Raw genomic sequence first — 19,239 nt, 5'->3', positions numbered from 1 at the left:
TGTACCATGTGCTGCTGGATTCACACAACGTACTGCGATAATGCTGTGATCATTTCAAATTGTGTCCGTGGTCACCCCTGCTGTTTAGTAAAGTTAGTGCCAGCTCTGTATCAGCTTGTGTCACAGGAGCAAGTGGTGAGCGGTTAGAATATAGTATCATCATGATATGAATATATTTATGGATACTATTCGTCACAGATTCCAGTAATTGATGTTGTGCGTTAAAAATATTTCTGTGTAAACAATGTGATGGAACTGAACATGTCTGCACATAGTCTTGTTTTATCATTATTAAAAGTGTGTGTGTGGGTGGGGGGTGTGGGGGCTATATGAATTAACCAGGGAAAGTCCCTTCATTTCTCGTCTGGTCTGCTCTCCATGTTTCTGTCTGCGTCTCTCTTTCCTTATCACACACACACACACACACACACACACACACACACACACACACACACACACACACACACACACACACACACACACACACACACACACACACACACACACACACACACACACACACACACACACACACACACACACACACACACTCTCTCTGAGCCAGCAGGCCAGCACATTTAGATGAGACTCTCCTAACTTTTCCAAGCGACTGTCTCGGTTGGGAGGTTGGGAGGGTGATTCATTACTGGGGCTGTCCCAGTCAAGATATTTGTTCTCCATCTTAATTTCACTTTCATCGACTGAAAGTACAGGCAGCTATATAACTTTTATGCCGCTCTGTGGTTCACTTGTGAATTTCTCTTTAATAGGTTCAGGAAGAGGTTTCAGTGTGCTACATCAGGTGGTGGGGTGCTTTTGACAGCTGGTGTACCAAGAGTGCAGTGGGTTACATTGAACAAAGGACAATGGATCCGGTTGAATAATCCAGATACTGTTGCATTTAAAAATGTCTTGATCTGCCCTGATAAAGATCCAGGAGGTGAACTCGAGACATCCTCATAATCACACACTTTTGCTGTTTCTGTTTGCATCCACTGAACTTTCTGTCACAGTATGTCACCACCCTCTAAACTGAGGCTGACCTGGGAGACTAAAGCCTTTCCCTGCCTGCTTCATCTCCTTGGTTCCTCTGCTGTTTGTGTGGGCCAGTAAAGCTTCCCTCAGGGTAATAGTGTTTAGTTTGAGCCTCATCTCCCTCATTCCATGCTGAGCTAAGGGTATTTTATTGCAAGTTACCATGGCGACTGTTTGGCCTGCTGGATATAGAGGCTTGTACAGCAATTCCAGGAAATGGGGTTACTTCCTCACTCAGCGCGAATAACTTCCTGCCCTCCGCTGTATGGATGTGTGCCAGGGCTCAGGGACACCCATTCGTGTGTAGTCTTTGTCTGTAGGTCCCTAATTACTTCCCCATCTCAATCCTCAGCTATTAGCTCCAAAGGCCGTCTATCTCTCTCCCTTCCTCACCCCTCCTCTTTCTACCTCTTTGACAGCCTTCCCTTCTTCGCATGGCATGGCTGGATCCCTCTAGGGACCTGCTGTGGTGTCGGTGACAAAGCAGTGGCGAGTGCTGAGGGAGGAACCAGCGTAATGCCAGCTGAGCACAACATCAACCTGACTTTCCCTCTCTCCCTTTTTTTTTTTTCTTCTGTGTAGACCATTAAGGGCTGTGATTTCTGCGCTCTCTCTCCGACTTTATTCACACTAACGGCTCAGTTTTTACAGATTCTCACAGAAAAATACCCAGTTTTAAAAAGAGGAGAATGTTTTAAACTTATTTTTACCTGGAATTTATGTCACCATGAATCCAAAAGTAGTTGTGGTTGCTGCCGTTCACCGCAGTTTACAAAAACCACTTGTCCACTTGCAATGGGGTCAGCTCAGTAACTGCCTCTAGTAATAGAAAGTGAAAAGTTAAAGGAAGAGAAAAACAAAGGAGCTTCTGATTATGCACAAGAGTTGTTTTAAATAACAGGGTTTCCCTGCCATTATTGGCTTAGGGGCAGCGCCTTAGCCGTATGAATGCAGAAGCAATGCATATATAGCATCTGGAGAAGCTGACACATGACAGATCTTTATTTTTTAAAGATTGTATATTTCGGATATTTCGACCTGATGATGGCACTAGTTTAAAGTTTCCTAATTGGACCACAAATATCTACTACCAAAATATAACAGCATCCACTATTTTGACCACAAGAGGAAAAGTCAGGACAACACCAAATTCTGTAGGATACGTCATCTGAGTTGTCTCAGTGCATTTAAATGAGGCAGTGCAAGTACACTTTAAAGCTTCGACAGACTAATTAGTGTCATCCTCAGTTACGTTGATGATGATGATGAGGATGATGCAAGCCAGCCCCAAGCTGCGACTCTGACAGCGAGCTTGCTTTTTCTCAATTCTCTAAATACCCAGGAGACTAGAAAGTGTCTCGGGCTACTGGGTTGATTCAGGTTATGTCAATTATAACTCATAACTTTTTTTGTTCTAGAGCGCCAAGAACAACAAGCCACTGTCGTTTTTCTGTAGCATCTCTCGTTTCTGAAGAAGTCTCCTGTGACCCTTTGTTTAGCTCTTGTAAGCCAGTGTGACGATAGAGAGTGGGCTGCTGGCCCCCTCGTGCAGTTGAACAGGTGACTTTGTGGTTATGTTTTCTGCTATTTTTACCCTTATTTATTTCTTTTTAAGAAAAATACATATGCACAGGTGGATGGAAACATACTTATAACTAGTTCTAGGCCTGCCAAACATGTGTATCACAGTATTTTTTTAAGATTTCGGCTGTTTCACTGTATTTTTTTCATGACTGGGCCTTATTATAGGTATATAATGGCTCATTCTAATGTCATAGAATATAAAACATGCTGTTCAGTGGTGTCATTTTCTAAATATGCAATTATTGGTGTTATAAACTTATAACTGTTCCTAAGAAGGGAATGCAGACAGTTAATAGTGGTCCCCTCTCAATACACTCGCAGCTCGCTGGGAACAATCATATATCTCGCTTCTTATTGAAGAGTTACAGCAATTGTTTCAGCTATGCACTGGGATGGCGGCATATGAAATTAAAACCAACACTGCACTACCTATTTCTTCAGCTCAGATGTCCTCTCTGATATCCGCACAGCACCACAGTGAATAGGTTTCCTTTGCCACATCTACATACTGCAACTCTCAGCTGATCAGAAGGCTCTGCTTTTTTAACATTTCCACATTCATCATTTTCATTTTCACATCTCTTTTGTTCTCTGTCTACGAAGCACTTTGTAGCTATGCTTGAAACGTTACTAACATTATCATGTTGAGGTCATTGAGGAAAGTTTGAGAAAAGCACTTCAACATCTGTGTGTATAGACCCTCCGTTTTCACACTGTGCATAACGGCGTCTTTACAGATCCAGCTTCCATCACACACAGCCCTCCTCCCAGTCCCACCAGACTGCAGACATTGTAAATCCTCCTGCTTTTGTTCAGCTTTCGTTCTCCACTTAAACTCTTCTTCCCCCTCCATCACCTTTGCACACACACACAAAAAACAACCAAACACAACAAATACACAGCTGGAAGATACAGTAGTAGTGAATGAGGAAAGGAATGTGGCCTTTGATCAGAAATGGTCCAAACAAAAGTAATCATTCAGTCAGGTGACCATGTGTGTTTTTTCTTAGCTCCCACCATCTGCCTGTAGTTTCGCTGTTGACTTTGTCGATTGGGTCTTATCAAGGCTCTCATTCCTGGGAATTGTTATTGAATGATAGTGAAGTGTGAGAACAGCCAGGTAGAGAGGACACAAGCCTGGTGATGTGAGTCTGTGATGACAACACAGTCTGGTCTGGCATTTGAATGTGTGTGTGAACATTTAGTTTGTTTTTCTTTAGAGAGAGATTGCTGAAACCTTGTCCAACATTTCAGTCAGGGAATTTGTGACCCGTACTGAAATGGCGTAATAGCAGGCAGGCAGGCTGTCCCAAATCTGGTAAGATCATTGCGTCTGGCGTGATGACAGCATGCATGGGAAGCTCGTCAATCCAGTCAGGGGAGAGAAGCCTTTTCCGGTCTGTGCTGTCTTGCTTCCATTTTTCACTCCCTCTGCCGTATGCATTGGTCTTCTCAGCCCTCCTTCTTTCCACCAGCATTACTTTTTTTTCTTTTTATTTGTGCTGATTTTGCAGTTTTCTATTCACTGCCAAATGTCCAAGATTTACTATACAGTAATCACTTGTCATGTCTTTTTTTATGATTAATTCAAAAGCAGGATTAAACATTTAGCATTCATTTCAGACATGATGAAAACCAAAAGTTCCACTGTGTCACAAGTCTACTTGCATATGTGTGGATTTTCTTCTCTCTGTGCTTTGTTTTTATGTGTGCATGATTTTTGTGTGTTGACTCATATCAAGTGTGCATACCGTATGTCTACTCGGCACAGAAAGGGTCCTAAAATAGCACAGTATTTTTCTGTGGTCTCCTGTACTGCGGCAGTAGCCTGATATCAATTGATACTTTATTACAGTGGGTGTCTGTGCAGTTGTGCACATAGAGGCATGCGTGTGTTTGCGTGCTTGTTGGGATTATGGATTTCACAGTGGTTTATGTATGGTATCCCCATGTCTAATGGACTATGTCTGTCAGCCTGGCTCTAGGGCAATATTCTGCCCTCGCTCTCTGACCAGACCAGTTCAGAGACTGTACCCTGAATGTTCAGCACTTACAAAAAAATATTTTTAACTTTAAACACCACAAAATCATATCAAATAGGGTTAATAATAGTTAAAAGTCTTCACAGAGACTCATCAACTTGAGTGACACTGTGATAAATCTAGGCGCAGGAAGTAGCACCATTTCTGAGCGCACTTCCTGTAATGCAATGACTGTTTTGTGAAGACATTGTTGGCGTTTCTTTGAAATCAGCTGACCTACCCTCAGTTTTGTATAGTGAGCTCTCTTGAGTGGGGATTCATAGACACGTGAGACTATACATGGAACTAAATGTTAATTAAAAAAATGAGACTGTAGGGTTCAACACTAGCAATTTTTGAAATTGGTTGCCAGGCTGGCAACCAGGCATCAGCTTTTGGTTGCCAAAACTAAAAATACAGTTGCCGTTTTTAGTCACCTTATGTTTTGACTAATTAAGATCCTATCCTATATGTCAGCTTAATAATTAAAATGTGACATAAAAGAATAAAAGCTTTATTAGACTAACTTACTGTGGAAACAACTTAAAGAAAAGATGCTTTTGCTCAAGAACAGAAGCCTGTGCACACATGCAGTGTCGTCTGTCTGTAAAACCGTTTTAATATTACTAAGAAATATCACAAATTGATTGATTTATATTCGTGTGCACGTTTTGCAGCTATTACTGTCGAGCCCTGGAGTGAGAACATAACACTTAATGTTAGGCTCTCATGGTGTGAATGAAGACTTCTTGAGCCATGAGTTTCTGGCAGGCCACACAATGGCTGATGTGTCTGGCTATGAGTGTTTCAATGGCGGGGAGAAAGTTAGGCTTTGTTGTGTTCGTCAAGGCTCATTTCTGTCCGCCTGCTCTTCCGGCCACCCTGCGACCACAGCCCGGCTTTGCGTAGTTGATAGAGATTCCTCAAGTAATGTTTTACCAGGACGAGTAATCACATGAATATCTCGAGGGGAGATCGAATCTTGAATATGGTAATCTATTTTTACAGCAAGTGAGCGTCCGACTATCCAATTAAATGTTCTCTGTCCACACTGAATTTGTCAAATATGCATTGAATTTGTAGAACAAGCTATAAAATATGCTCCTAAAAAGAGCCACAGCCAATCCCTGTGTACCAGCAAATACCTTTTTTCTCCTCCCGATACAAATTCCGATACCTGGACTTGAGTATCAGCGGATACAGAGTACCAATCCGGTATGAGTGCATTAAAAAATACATATATATTATTATTTTTATCAGCTGTATACTACTAACCCTGTAAGAATGTGATATGATTGCCATCATTGTTTATGTTCTGACTCAGGCTGAACACTTTATAAAACATGAACATAGAGAGAATGAATGCCTTTTATTATGTAGTTTGATAGTCAGTCACAATGGAAAAAGAACATAAACCTTTAAAGTAGATTTTCTTTTGTCGTACACTACATACTCACCACCAAGTATAGCCCTGCAGACAGGATCTGAAATTAACTTTTTTCATTGCCTGCCAAATGTTTTGTTTTGTCTGCCATTCATAAATTGTATCTGCTACTTTCAAAATCTATGCGCTAAACGAAGGAATAATATTTAGATTGTTCAGTTGAAAAAATGAGGTCATTCCATGGTCAATATATATATCCAGCAGTGACCTAGCCTCACGATACCATCCTGATCTTGCGAACTCCATTGTACTTTACTCGCTGATCAGTGTGGTAACCTACCGCAGAGAAAATTTGGAGAAGGTTGCCCAAGCCGATTGCCAAAGCTTTTTTCTCTTGGATCCTTCTGTTGGAATACGGACCGGGCACCTGAAATATTGCCTTTAAGCCGTAAATTCGCGTTACACAAACGGCAAATATCCTTTACCGACATGTTGTTTACTTTGCCTCGACGCTCAGTTAGTATGTCATACGCTTCGTTGATCCGATTGGTTGATTTGGCCTGTCTATCACCAACATAGGTGGTGATGGACAGATGGCTTATCCAATCAGCAATCAGTATTTCCCCTCTTCCCAAAAGATCTCCAACCAAGAGTTCCCAGATGGATACGCAGAGCAAATGCGAATTATGCAAATCAATCCATCTGGTGGAATCTGGTTAGCAGTGACCATGATGTCTACGGGTAGGCTAATGTTGCGCTGGGTCTCTAGCTGCATGCTTACTCTGGTATGTGGGTTGTGTAATGTGTTATCTGTGCAAGTAGGCGGGTGTGGAGAGTCACTGTCAATCAAAACAAACCCAGCTTGTGAGGAACGTTCTAATAATTTAAACAGGCTATCTATTGTTTTTATTTGTTACACATATCATTTTTATTGTTTGGCGCAGGATGCAGGATGAAATCATCATCATGGTGACTAGTCTGTGTCTAGACACAATACTGTCATTTTCACATGAACTCTGGACAATATCAGGAGAATCAGGTCTAGACGTAGTCTGGAGTTTCCCTTTCACACATGTAGCACACAACAAGGGGAGATCCTCTTTGTCAAATTGTTTCTCACTACAAATATTCTGCCTTACATGGTCAGCTTACAACACTACAAGGTTAAAAATCACCCCCCTCCTCTTGTTTTCATTGTAACGTTTACTCATCATTACTTGTTATTGTCCCTGCCCAGTCTCTTTCCAACTTTTCTGGTCATTACTCATTACTCATCATGTCTGCTTGTAATGTTGTACCCCAGCACTTGTCCAATGTGTTTTTTGTATTTTTGTATTGCATCAACAAAAAAAAAAAAAAAAAATATATATATATATACTCTGCCTGGGTAGTACAGGAGGCTGGACATGACATGGGTTACATCGCAGTAATTTGGGGAAAAAACTTTTGCCACTCCTTGAATTTGTCTGACATTTCAGCGTCAGATTCGGTGAGAAATTTCATCACACCCACTTGCTTGCCAGGAATACGCCGCACAATGTGCTGCTGTATTTACACATAGGCTCACTTGGAAACTACGAGCCTATTCGGACATTTGCCTTCTCACATACAGCTCCTCCGGGTAATGTCTATCATTTCTGGTGTGCAGAGCATGTGTGAAAGGGGGATTAAGACAAGAACAAAACACCATGGAAACTACAAAAACCTTGTGTATAAGTGGCTATATTTGGGAGCAATCATTTTCACAATAAACACATATATAAATGAGGGAACGGTTGTTCCCTGAAGCTGCTAAAGAACGCATGTTTTAAGGTGTGAACAGCGTCTTTACTTTGTTACAGTTATTGAAGAAACAAAACTTGTGTTAATGAATGTTTTAATTAAAAAAATTGACATGTATATGTACACATACATATTTTCACAGAAGTGCCTCTCTGATTGTCCACTCTCTAAATCGTCTCTTGTTTCTTGCAGCTCTGCAGTGTATGAATGATAAGGCGCCTTGTGTTAACAACGCTACATGTCTGACCTTCACCAATGGCACTGAATACTGCAGGTAAGATTGATTAGATTTGTCTCTGACCAAACTCACGGGGCTGTCAGATGAACTCTTGCTGTCACCCCAACGCTGTGATCTAACCACTGCAATAGAAACACCTCATCAGGGGACTGTTGGATGTGAAAGCCAGTACAGAAATAAGGTTTTTAGATCAACCCCAGCCTGTCCACGGGACCATGAGGTTTTTCTCAGACACGGAAGAGGGAATAAAAGACTGCTCTGTCTGACAAAGTACACCAGTACTTGGAACAATACCAATACACACATTTCCACCTCCAAGATGTTATTTAGGACATTTTGGGGGTTTTGTAACTACGTCTTGTTGCTATAAAATTGATAGCTCTAGGTATTGCCAACACATTTTACTGCTCACTGATTTGTTGTTGTGGGAGATGTCAGACGAGGAATTTTTATTACATGAGAAAGTACCCTATTCAGTATAATTAAGGAGAAAAAATAATCTGAAACTTGGTAGTATTAATTCAAAATGACAAGTAGGCTAATCATTGATACCACATGTTAGTGTAGACTTTCCTTTCCTGGCGCATGCTGTGTTGTGGTGGAAACAAATAAGCTGCAAGTAAGTCTCTTCTACTACCGGTGGTGCAATCAGGCCATTAAAGGGAAAGTGCTGCAGTGTAAAGGAGAGCAGTGGCCTGTTTGATCTACACCTTCCACTTTCTGACAGCTTACCCTAGTTTGTAATTAAGACTGAGCTATCTTTATAATTGCATTGCCACTCCAGAGCCAAATTCCCAACGAATACGCATCATAGCCGGTTCATGAGCCTGCTCAGATTTCAACAAATGTGATGTGAATCACAGTGTGTGTCTGTTCCCAGAGCTTTTGGAATTTCAACACTTTGCTACACTTGTACTTGTAAAAAGGGAAGGAGAACACAGCATTCCTTAATCAGTGTTTGACATTCTCCGTGTCTAATTGAAGGTCAGATACAGACCTTGTACTGCAGGTGCGAAGGGACTCAGTGTGTGAGAGTCAGTTAGACGCTTCATGATGACAAGAAACATGAGCGATATTCTTTTATTCACTGTCAATTGTTGTATCACTACAGAGGATCCTAAAGTCAGACAACCAGTGAAGTGAGGCCAGGATGAATTTAATGTGATATGATCTTGCGGCATCTAGTTAGCTAACAGCTGCATTTTAAACGTGCGTGCGGTTAATAAAGACGTGGTGAAACATGGTCATCATAAGATGACCGTTTCAGGGTCAGCTCGCGATAGGCATCATTTAATTTTGGAAATGTTTCTCAGGTGGAGGAAACATGATTGGGTTGTCTTGGGCGATCACTTTTAAACAACAGGTCCAGCTCAAAACCAACATTCAGAGTTGTGTTTCTAATATGAGGAGACAGGCAAACAGTACAAGTGGAACAGTGCTTTATGCCAATACTTGCTGGCATACTGTATGTCTCTAACACAACATTCAAATCATTTGCAGCTGTTTAAGTTTGACCACATCCTCTAAGGTTTTAATTTTTATGCTTTTTTTTATTACCTTTGCTACCATTTAATTACAAATGTAAATAATGATTTGAAATCTTTTAGTAACTTTATTCAAAGAGTTCAGAGTGGACCCCTGTCCATTCCTATGAAAGCTGCTTAGTGGTGCGTGAAGCCAAAAAACGACTTTGTCTTAAAATACCCTAATGATCAGCACTACTTCTGTGTTATGGGGCCCATACTGCAGGTGCATGAGAGACTTCTGCCAGCCGAGCCGACTGGTTCCCGTTTAACTTGAATGGAGATTAAATCATTTAATCGTGCGGCTCCTTCCAAAACTTTCAGGATGTTATTGGACTGAACGAAATGCTGATATTACCACGAGTCATTTGAGTCATTTGTGGGGGTTGTGGCGTTTGGAAAGAGTTATCCATGGATTAACAGATGTCTCTTTCGCCATGTAAGTCAATGGGAAAACGTCTTTTTGGGCCCAATGGCATCATTGGACCCACACGGAAGTTGTAATTCCAAAGTTTGGCCACTACTTCAGATTAGCTTCAATGTCTGCCACACTTCCTGGAGGCCTGAGTTACTCATGCTCTTGCTCAGCCAAACTGTCTCCATTCCTGAAGTTAGTATTTTTTTTCTATGAATTAAATGATGATATTGATGATAACAGCAGAGAGGCTGCCTGCCCTAAAGACACACAGAGGAGTCTCTCAGTTCAGAAGAGTCAGCTGACAGAGCGCAGGCCTACTGTTAGACTGATTAACTTATCAGTCAATTTTTGCTGCTGTTCACAAGCAAACATGAACAACTACACACACACACACACACACACACACACACACACACACACACACACACACACACACACACACACACACACACACACACACACACACACACACACACACACACACGCACGCAGATGCATGCGTTTGTCTCTGTCTGGCCTCTCTGGTCCAGTCTGAATTGTGCTGCTGCTCAAAAGGCTCATTGTGTAGAAATTGAATTATGTGTTCATTAGTCTCCTCAGTGTATTAAAGGCAGCCGGTTGTAAGTAAACAGTCACTTTGGCCTTTTGACTCGGAACAGCCTTATTACCGTATGTCACATGGATCACACCTGGGGTCAGACTGGGAGAAACTATAAAGTTAAACAGACAGTTAATATGATACTACTGTGGCCAGTGACATCTGTTTTGCAAGACGTTTTAAAGCATTTATTGGAGTAAACACAAGAACCGTAACGAAGCAGCCAGCCTGTAATGCTGCAAGTGGGATGCAACAGCAAGTGTCGTCATGTTATTAACTTTTCTCAGTTTATGTAACAACAAGAAAGGAATGTTTATACAACATTAATACAGCGTTTGATATTCACAATGAAACTGCTGCACATTGGAGACAAGGCTCTGTTTTGATTGGCAACAGAATAGGCTTCTGTGCAACTTGCCACCAATGCCTCCTCTGCAGAGTTCCTTTACATCCTAGAAACTCTGGAAAACACTACTTTAGTTGTATGTATGTATATTTTGTATATCTTTTAACTCCATTTTAGAAACGTTTTTTCTTTTTTACTTAGGCTTTGAATATTTTTCAGTTTACGACAGAAAAGTAGAAGAGGAAAGGGAAACTTTTAGTGTGCCTGCATGCATCTCAGAAGCATAGACTCAGACAAAAACAATGTATAGAGAAATGTGGGAAATTTGTGTTGGCATTTGAAGTTCAGGTGTCTTATACTGCACGAGAAGAATATTGTGAAAGGGAGTTTAAGTGCATGGGAGAGGTCCACTAGCTGACTAGCAGGGCAGGGTGCAGGGAAGTCGTCTAACCGGTGACACTGCAAGCCATAAGCCTTGGGTGTGAGAAAAAGATGTTGTGTGGATTTGTGCATGTCACAAGTTTTCTGGGTAGTTTGCTGAAAGGTTACCTAATCAGTTTCTGATGAGGTATTGGTGAAGAGCACAGAAACAGTGGTCTTGCTTGTCGCCCAAGGAGGAATCCTGACACTAACATAGAGTCTGAGTCACTGACTTAATACCTGAGAAGGAAGAGCGAGGCTACACACATTATGTTGTCCAAACCCCATTTTCCTCCCGAACAACATCTCTTTGTCTGCTGTTTGGCCCCGGTGCACACTGATTAACTCCCTCTCAATAACTTAGATTTTTCTTACTCTCTTTTTCTCTTGTAGTCACTGTTATGCCTTTATGTTTATGTTTTTTTTTAAATCTTTCGGGGAGAGTGTTACTCTATTGTACAGACCTGCTGCCTGTTTGATCTGACAGGTAGAATTTTCCCTGCAGGGCAGACAGAGGAAGAGAAAGGGCCAAAAGAAAAGAGGATGTCTTTTTTCAGGTAATTTGAGGAGGAATACCTCGGAGCACTACTCCTTACTAATGATGAGAGAGCAGTGAAGGGGGGGAAGGGAGACGAGGGAGAAGCGGAGCAGAGAGAGGAGTGTAATTTCCCTCTTGCTACGCCTCCTTCATCAAACTGTCACTCATCCATCCAAGCCTCTGTCCCTCCCTTTACTTGAGGGATTTAGATGCCTCTGGACACAACTCACCAAAGCCTCTTAATCCTTCTCCCACATACCTCTTATTGTCGAGATCTTCACCTATTTTTGCGTTTACCGTAGCCAATGCTGCTCCATTTCACAATCATCTCTCTGTTTGTAAAGGTGTGGTGAGGATCTTTTACTCTGGCTGTTGTCGTCTACCAGTCTCAGTCACTTTGTGTCATCTTGTTACCTCAGAGGAAGCTTTGGTGTGATTTCACGTCCATATCTCCTCTCAGTCTTATGTCTTTTGGTTAAAAAGAGGCTACCAGAGTAGGTGAAGAGGGAGGAGGACTCAGACAAAGAGAAAAAAGATGGGAGAAAATGGTTTGGGCCGGCCACTCCTCCACTCTGCTCCACACCTCTACAGCAGACACTCACAGATTGTAAGTGGGATATGCATATGATCCACACTAAAGTCAACAAACCCTACAATATGAGATTGGAACCCACAGCAGTGATTTCCCACTCTGGCTCTCCAAAGACTTATCTCCTACCCACAGCCCAGCTAATAGCAATGTAGATGTGGTTTAGACTGAAACCACAATGATAAGAGTTTCTTTGTGTATGTGTGTGTGTGTGTGTGTGTGTGTGTGTCAGGGGCACCTTGAGCCACGCCAAGTTCCCAAGCTGGCACACAGACTTCTGAACTTTCAACTTACTCTTTTTCCCCCGGAGGGCAATTGGTTTTACAGCAAGGGATACAATTCATTAATGAACATGAACATACTACAGCACAGTAAGTGGGAGGTGGGGGCTGGAAGTCCAACAACGGTAATCCCTGGTGGAAGTTCAGTTTAGGTTCAGTATTTGGGTGGTGGACATGCACAAAAGTAATTTAATGGGTCTTTTGAAAGTTAGTTTAAGGGCCCAACTTATTAGACAAATAGACTGTTCATCGGTGCCTACCATGGCTGCAACTGAGGATATGTTTTTAATTAACTAAATATTTAGATTAATCAATTGTTTAATTTGTGTAAAATGGTAATCCCAGTTTTTCAGAGCTGGAGGGGACAGTTGCTTGTTGTGTTTGACCGTCAGCCCAAAACCCAGAGATATTCAATTTGAGGTCAGATAACAGGGTATTTTTGTTCACTCAAAACATTAATGAAATGCTAGTTGCCAGTTAAATTCCTGTCAGTGAATGAATTGACTGATCCTTTCAGCACTAGTGCTAACAAGGCCTCCCTTCAGAGGTCACTGGGATTTGACCCTCTATTTGAGGATCAGCACAATGAAAGACACAGCCACAGAAACAAACAAAGGGTAAAACACACAAGCATGCAGACGCACACCAGGCTGCTTGGAGATTTGGGCGTTCAAACCGGCTCTCAGAAAGAGGAAACCTTGCAAAACAGTGGGGAATGTAGCAACCAGACCATAAACCCGCATACAGTAAGGTGACAAGTGGCTCTCTGTCACACACTGACAATGACACTGTGGGGTCAAAATAACCTCAGTTCTGTCACGAGGTCACACATTCTTTATTTATTCATATATAAAGTATATGCACCGTAATGTAAAGACTCTGACCAGTGAGTTTCAGTGCTTTGTCACAAGTAAATCAACTATTATTACTTACATTTTATTACATTTGACTGAACTTTGAGCTGCCATTCAATCATCAACAGACAATCATCTATGAAATACATAAAAGAAAAACAAAAATACCTTCAGAAAATGTTCCTGGGTGGCCTGCAGCAATCCATTTGGCAAACACTAGCAATTCAGTTATTATTAAGATGACGGTACGCACACCGCCAGTTCGGAGAAGCAAACAGGAGTATCGACAGCTACGAAATGCACTGCATTGGGTGGGGCAGCAGCTAAACAAGCTTTGTTTTGGTCCTTTAAAAAAGGCAAACCTTAAAAATAAATATTCAAATGTGTAAATGTATTATGCTATATTTGGGATATTTTCACCTCTTTATTTTGCCGTCAGACAACGCTTTCCTCCAGTTTCCACATCAGTGTCTCTCTGCAAAAGTTATTTTTCTGTTTACACCAGCTCATAAAGGGATCCTCTTGTCTCCACAGTGAATTCTGGTGAAGAGGCATGAAGTCTGTCTTTCCTTTGAAGATCATACGTCACTAATCTACCAACTTGTTTATCTGTTGACCAGCATCATGAGTATAGGCAAATAGCAGATTTTTGATCAGCTCTGTCATAATCACTCATTTTTATTTTCTTGTATTAGTTTATTCCATAAACCACAGAAAGTCTGAACCAAACGGAAGCACTGCAGGACAGTTGCATAGCTCTACCTAAATACAGCTTTCCCATAAACTGATATTGAGTATTTTTTAGGAGGGCCTTTTTCTAAGGTGACTAAAGGTGACGTTTTTCTGTTGCCCTCGTCCACAGCAGCTTGCACGTCGGTACTCCTGTCTGCTTCCACAAACTGGCAGCGTGTTAACGTCATCTACTGTAGGTAACACACTGACGATCGATAAGGACTTCATACAAACCCACTTCAAAAATGCCAAACTATCCCTTTAAACAACCGCAGAGAAAGGATAATGACAGAACAACATAGAGAGGCGAGCAGACGGAGCGCTCGGAGCGAAAATGGGTCCTCTGCTGTACCACAGCCATTTAGATTAGTCTTTTTGAACATGTTCCTAAACACAGTCTGAGATTTTACCACATGTCCCTCGTTTGGACTCCACCCTGCTCTGTGCTCTCTACATTGATGCTTTTCAGCCTGACTGACCGCCTGCCTTTCTTTTTTCTCTCTATGTCTTGCTCTCTCATTACTTTTCTGGCTTTTTATTTGCACCGCATTGCACTCTCTTCACTTCGTTCAACTTCCTATTCTTTTCCTCATACTCTAATCCCAGGGGAAATTGTTTTTGTTACAAAACTCCAGATATAGAAACAACAAATATTATACAGACTAAACGTATATAAGAAAAAACTCAAATTTCAATTTACAGAAATTAATATTTACAGTAGTGAAATATATACAAGATCAAAGAATGCTTAGTAGTGCGCCAAAATACACCTCCAACACACTCAAACTACATACTAATGATTGTTTAAGTAACAGACTCATAGTTTCCACCCACCCCCGTTCGAAAGAAGAAGCCATAATTGAACCTTTACGTACATGTTTAGGTGTATTTTAATTTTCCAATGTAGCATAGGCTTCTTCTCCTCTGCTTCTCAGGGATGTCTGCATTTCTGATGCTCTTCCTGAATGTCTTGCCGGGGTTGAGTCGAGGGTGTTTCTTGCGTTTTTGTCAGTATTAGCATATACTCCTTTAGACTGACTGCTTATGGTGTTTTTTTTTTAAAAGGGCAATGTAGAGTGCAAGTGAAATTGTAGAAGGAAGAAGAAAGGATTGGTCAGCTGCCCACACATGCTGACCTCTTTCTTTTCTACCCTTTTGCTTCAAATCAATTATTGTCTTTAATTTCAACAGTTACCTATCATCAGTGACTCAGTAAGTCAACTGAAGCTCCCATGGTTTACACAGAAGCAGCAGTGATTGACTTGACTGCCGGCAGTCGGTCTTGGGGAACTCCCCGATAAGACTCCACAGTTCACCTTTGAGGTCAAGAAAGTGCTTCCCTATGTGTCACTTCTGGCTCTGATGTGACTGTGAATTTTCACCTCAATCTTCCAGGTGGTACAATGTCTGGAGAAAGTTTTGGTCTCATGTAATGACTAACTCCGTTAATTGCTTTTAACATCAATTGTGATTATTTTCGAGCATATCACCATGATCTAGACTACCATTCAAAACGAGTTCTGTGAATTTCTCCAGACTTCTGAGCTCAGATAGGATGTGAACTATTCAATTTTAACGCATTAGCTTTTATCTTTTCCTAAAATTATCTACCAGACATCTTTCAGCTCCAATTTCTATGTTAAGCCCCTGATTCCTTAGTTCCTGATTTACCTCCACCACAAAACCAACAGCTATTAACTTGTGATGTCCCTGCGTGCACACACAAGACTACAGTACAGTGAATAGGCCACCTATGCTCTATCCAAGCCAGGGAATGATCCAGGGATTGAAATGTGAGCTGGTTCATGCTCTCCCACCACTCTCACACTGTTTTTCTGTGATGGCCGCAGGGGGAGAGCATGATGAAGTTATTAAGCGTTGCTGAGACTAGAATAGTGGCTGGAGGAGAGGGGTGGGGGGTGGTGGGGTTGTAGTTGAGGAGAGGAAGTGGAGAGGTAGGAGCCTCAATGAAACAGGGAATTAGCAATTTGGGATGGGAGGAGAAGGAGCGAGTATGGGAGTTTGGGACATAGGAATTAGCAATAAAAGAGATGGAAGACATTACATGAGTGAGTGAGAATCAACCCGGCCCTCTCTGCTTATTGAAGCCCCCACGGCCAGCTAGGACAGGCAGAGGTCAGCATGAGGTAGAGGAGGAGGGAGAGAGCGAAGGAGAGAATGGGTGCAGAGAGAGAGAGAAAGAGGGAGGGGTGTGCGTGAGATGGGGGCGCTAATGTGAACCAGCTGTAGAAACCTGACACCTCAAGAGTGGGTTAGAAATGAGAGGTGGAGGAGTGAGAAAGAGAGGGAAAGAAGGGCTGCAGAAAATTGCACAGAGTAAGAGAAGGATGGGGGAAAGAGGAGGGAAAAAAAGTCCTCATGGAGCAAAACAAAGAATCCCATAGATGACTTTGGCTGCAGATCCCTCTCTGCCGAGTTGATCATGAAAGTAGAGCCGACTGTGTGTGTGTGTGTGTGTGTGTGTGTGTGTGTGTGTGTGTGTGTGTGTGTGTTAAGGTGTCTTCATCTGTGTGCAAATGCTTGCCTGTGTTCTGTAGTGTGTATAGACATTTGTCAGAAGAGGCGCACTGATCTGTGTTGCATTCTGTGTCAGTGTGTTGGGTTATCTCTTCCTCAGTGAGACACCACTCCCCGACATTAATGTGAATCATGCTCAGCCTTGTCTGTTTGCCTCTGGCTCTAGCGATACAGCCAGGGGCCAATAATGAGCTCTCTATCTGGCAGTGAAACCTGAAGGACAGGGTGGTATCGCTTCCTGACGCCATGGCATTTGGTTCTGTCAACACTGGTTAGATATCAGCAATTTCATTTAATAGAGGTTACTATGCATCTTTCCTGTCAGCACTTTGGAATATTCTCAAAAATCTCAAAAATAATTATTGAAGGGTGGCGTAGAGTTGCAACACAACTCTATAGGAATAGCTTATGTAAAAAAGAAACGCACATTGATTGATTGCCCAACTATCCAAAATGATTAAACATTAATTCCAAGCTCAAAAGAGTTGTAATCAAGCCACATATTGAAACAAAGCACACGTTTCAAATGTCCTCTCTCACTCTGAATCGGCTTTACTTGACTTCAAAAAATGCCTCTCATATTTCCCATATTTTTAACAGTAAAAATGTGTGAAATTTTCTCAGTGAAACCTAAACCTGGCATCAACCTGGCCACGGTGTTCTTTGTGTGACAGCCTGCTAATGTGATGTATGTCACAGGGCAGAAGGCCATGTCATTACTCCTTGAGAGGGGGCGGAGAGGTTGTTGAGGAGAAGAAAGGCCGTCCTAATTCCCACGACAGCCGTCTTGTGATATCATGACCAAGCTGTGTTTGTGTTCCGAGTGGAGAGGGACATCTTTGTGTTTGTGTATTTGTGTGTGTATTGGTGTGTGTGCATGTGTGTGTGTGTTTGTGTGTGTCCGTGTGTTTTGGGATGTGTAGGGGGTTAGACTGCAGACATGCTGATACAGGGACGGAGACAGGAAAGAGGGAGGGTGGCCGTGTCTAATCTGAGTTGAGGTGAAGAGGCATGAAGTCTGTCTTTCCTTTGAAGATCATACGTCACTAATCTACCAACTTGTTTATCTGTTGACCAGCATCATGAGTATAGGCAAATAGCAGATTTTTTGACAATATGTCAGGGAGATAGATGGTGTTTTTAAAAGATAAGGCTGGCAACACTGTGTTTTGTTGCTGTCAAAAACAAAAACCATCAAGAAAACAAAACCAACAATGTGTTCCTCCGTCTCTCAGTACATTTCAAGATGCCTTGCCTCTCTGTGCCTCTCAGCCAAGTCAATTAATTCCTTCTGAAGCTGTTAATCTTTAAAAATGACAACAAATATATACTTTCATGTTTAAAAAAGACTCAGTCATCTCCTAAAAGTTTAAAGAAAATGTCATAAAATAAACAACTGTGCCCATCTTCATCGTATTGAAGGAACATGTTTCTCAATTCTACAATGTGGCTCATGAATTGGTTTTTAAGCATTTTAGCACAATGATAATAATTGTAATGTATCTTGAGCCATTTGACTCTTCCACACCAACGTAACCATATATACCACGCATACCACATATGTATATGCTGGTGTGTTCTTTATATTACGCCAGTTTGCGACCCCCCCCCCCCCCACACACACACACACACACACACACACACTTGAAAATCTAAATATATTGCCTTGCTCACAATACATGTAAGGAGGATCAACTTATATGTTCACAACAAGAAAACTGTGTTATTGCCAGACCTTAACGTAAATTTGAATTCAGTAAAGATGTTTCTGTCATTGTTATTCAAACAAATAGAATACTACAAAAATCAATATCATGGTCAATTTCATGTTTTTTTGTCGATTTGTTTACAAGTCAATGCATTTGTTATACTGTGTATTTGTGAACCAAATGTGTTGTTAGTTAGAGAGGGCATTTGATGTCAGATGTTGTTTGTCATATTTGAGGAGACTCTGGCTGACTCATAATGGCAAGCAGAAGTTTCACAGACGTAAATGATCTGTGAGACACGATTCATGAATGTCAAGCTGTTTTGGGGTGGAGTGGCTAATAACAAATAATAGTTAATAACCGTGAGACTGAATTTCAAATAATTCCCATCTTAAATGTTATACGGCTCATAACACCAACATCTGAGTCTTCCCTTAATGTTTTTACAGGCTAGATGTGTGTGTGTGTGTGTGTGTGTGTGTGTGTGTGTGTGTGTGTGTGTGTGTGTGTGTGTGTGTGTGTGTGTGTGTGTGTGTGTGTGTGTGTGTGTGTGTGTGTGTGTGTGTGTGTGTGTGTGTGTGTGTGTGTGTGTGTGTGTGTGTGTGTGTGTGTGTGTGTGTGTGTGTGTGTGTGTGTGTGTGTGTGTGTG

At 41.7% G+C, this 19,239-nt stretch overlaps 1 protein-coding gene across 2 annotated transcripts in view; it reads left to right on the top strand.

Annotated features, from left to right (window-relative positions):
- notch2 (notch receptor 2) overlaps positions 1–19,239 on the top strand; it is a 47,716-nt gene that overhangs the window by 6,586 nt on the left and 21,891 nt on the right. For both annotated transcript variants that reach the window (XM_083940172.1, XM_083940173.1), the window contains exon 2: positions 7,999–8,080. In XM_083940172.1, coding sequence (XP_083796298.1) covers positions 7,999–8,080 — 82 coding nt within the window. The remainder of the gene's footprint in view (positions 1–7,998; positions 8,081–19,239) is intronic.

Source organism: Echiichthys vipera (genome assembly GCF_963691815.1).
Source record: "Echiichthys vipera genome assembly, chromosome: 3".
Lineage (NCBI taxonomy): Eukaryota > Metazoa > Chordata > Actinopteri > Perciformes > Trachinidae > Echiichthys > Echiichthys vipera.
The sequence above is the reverse complement of the archived record's forward strand: the minus strand, read 5'-3'. Positions and strand labels throughout refer to the sequence as shown.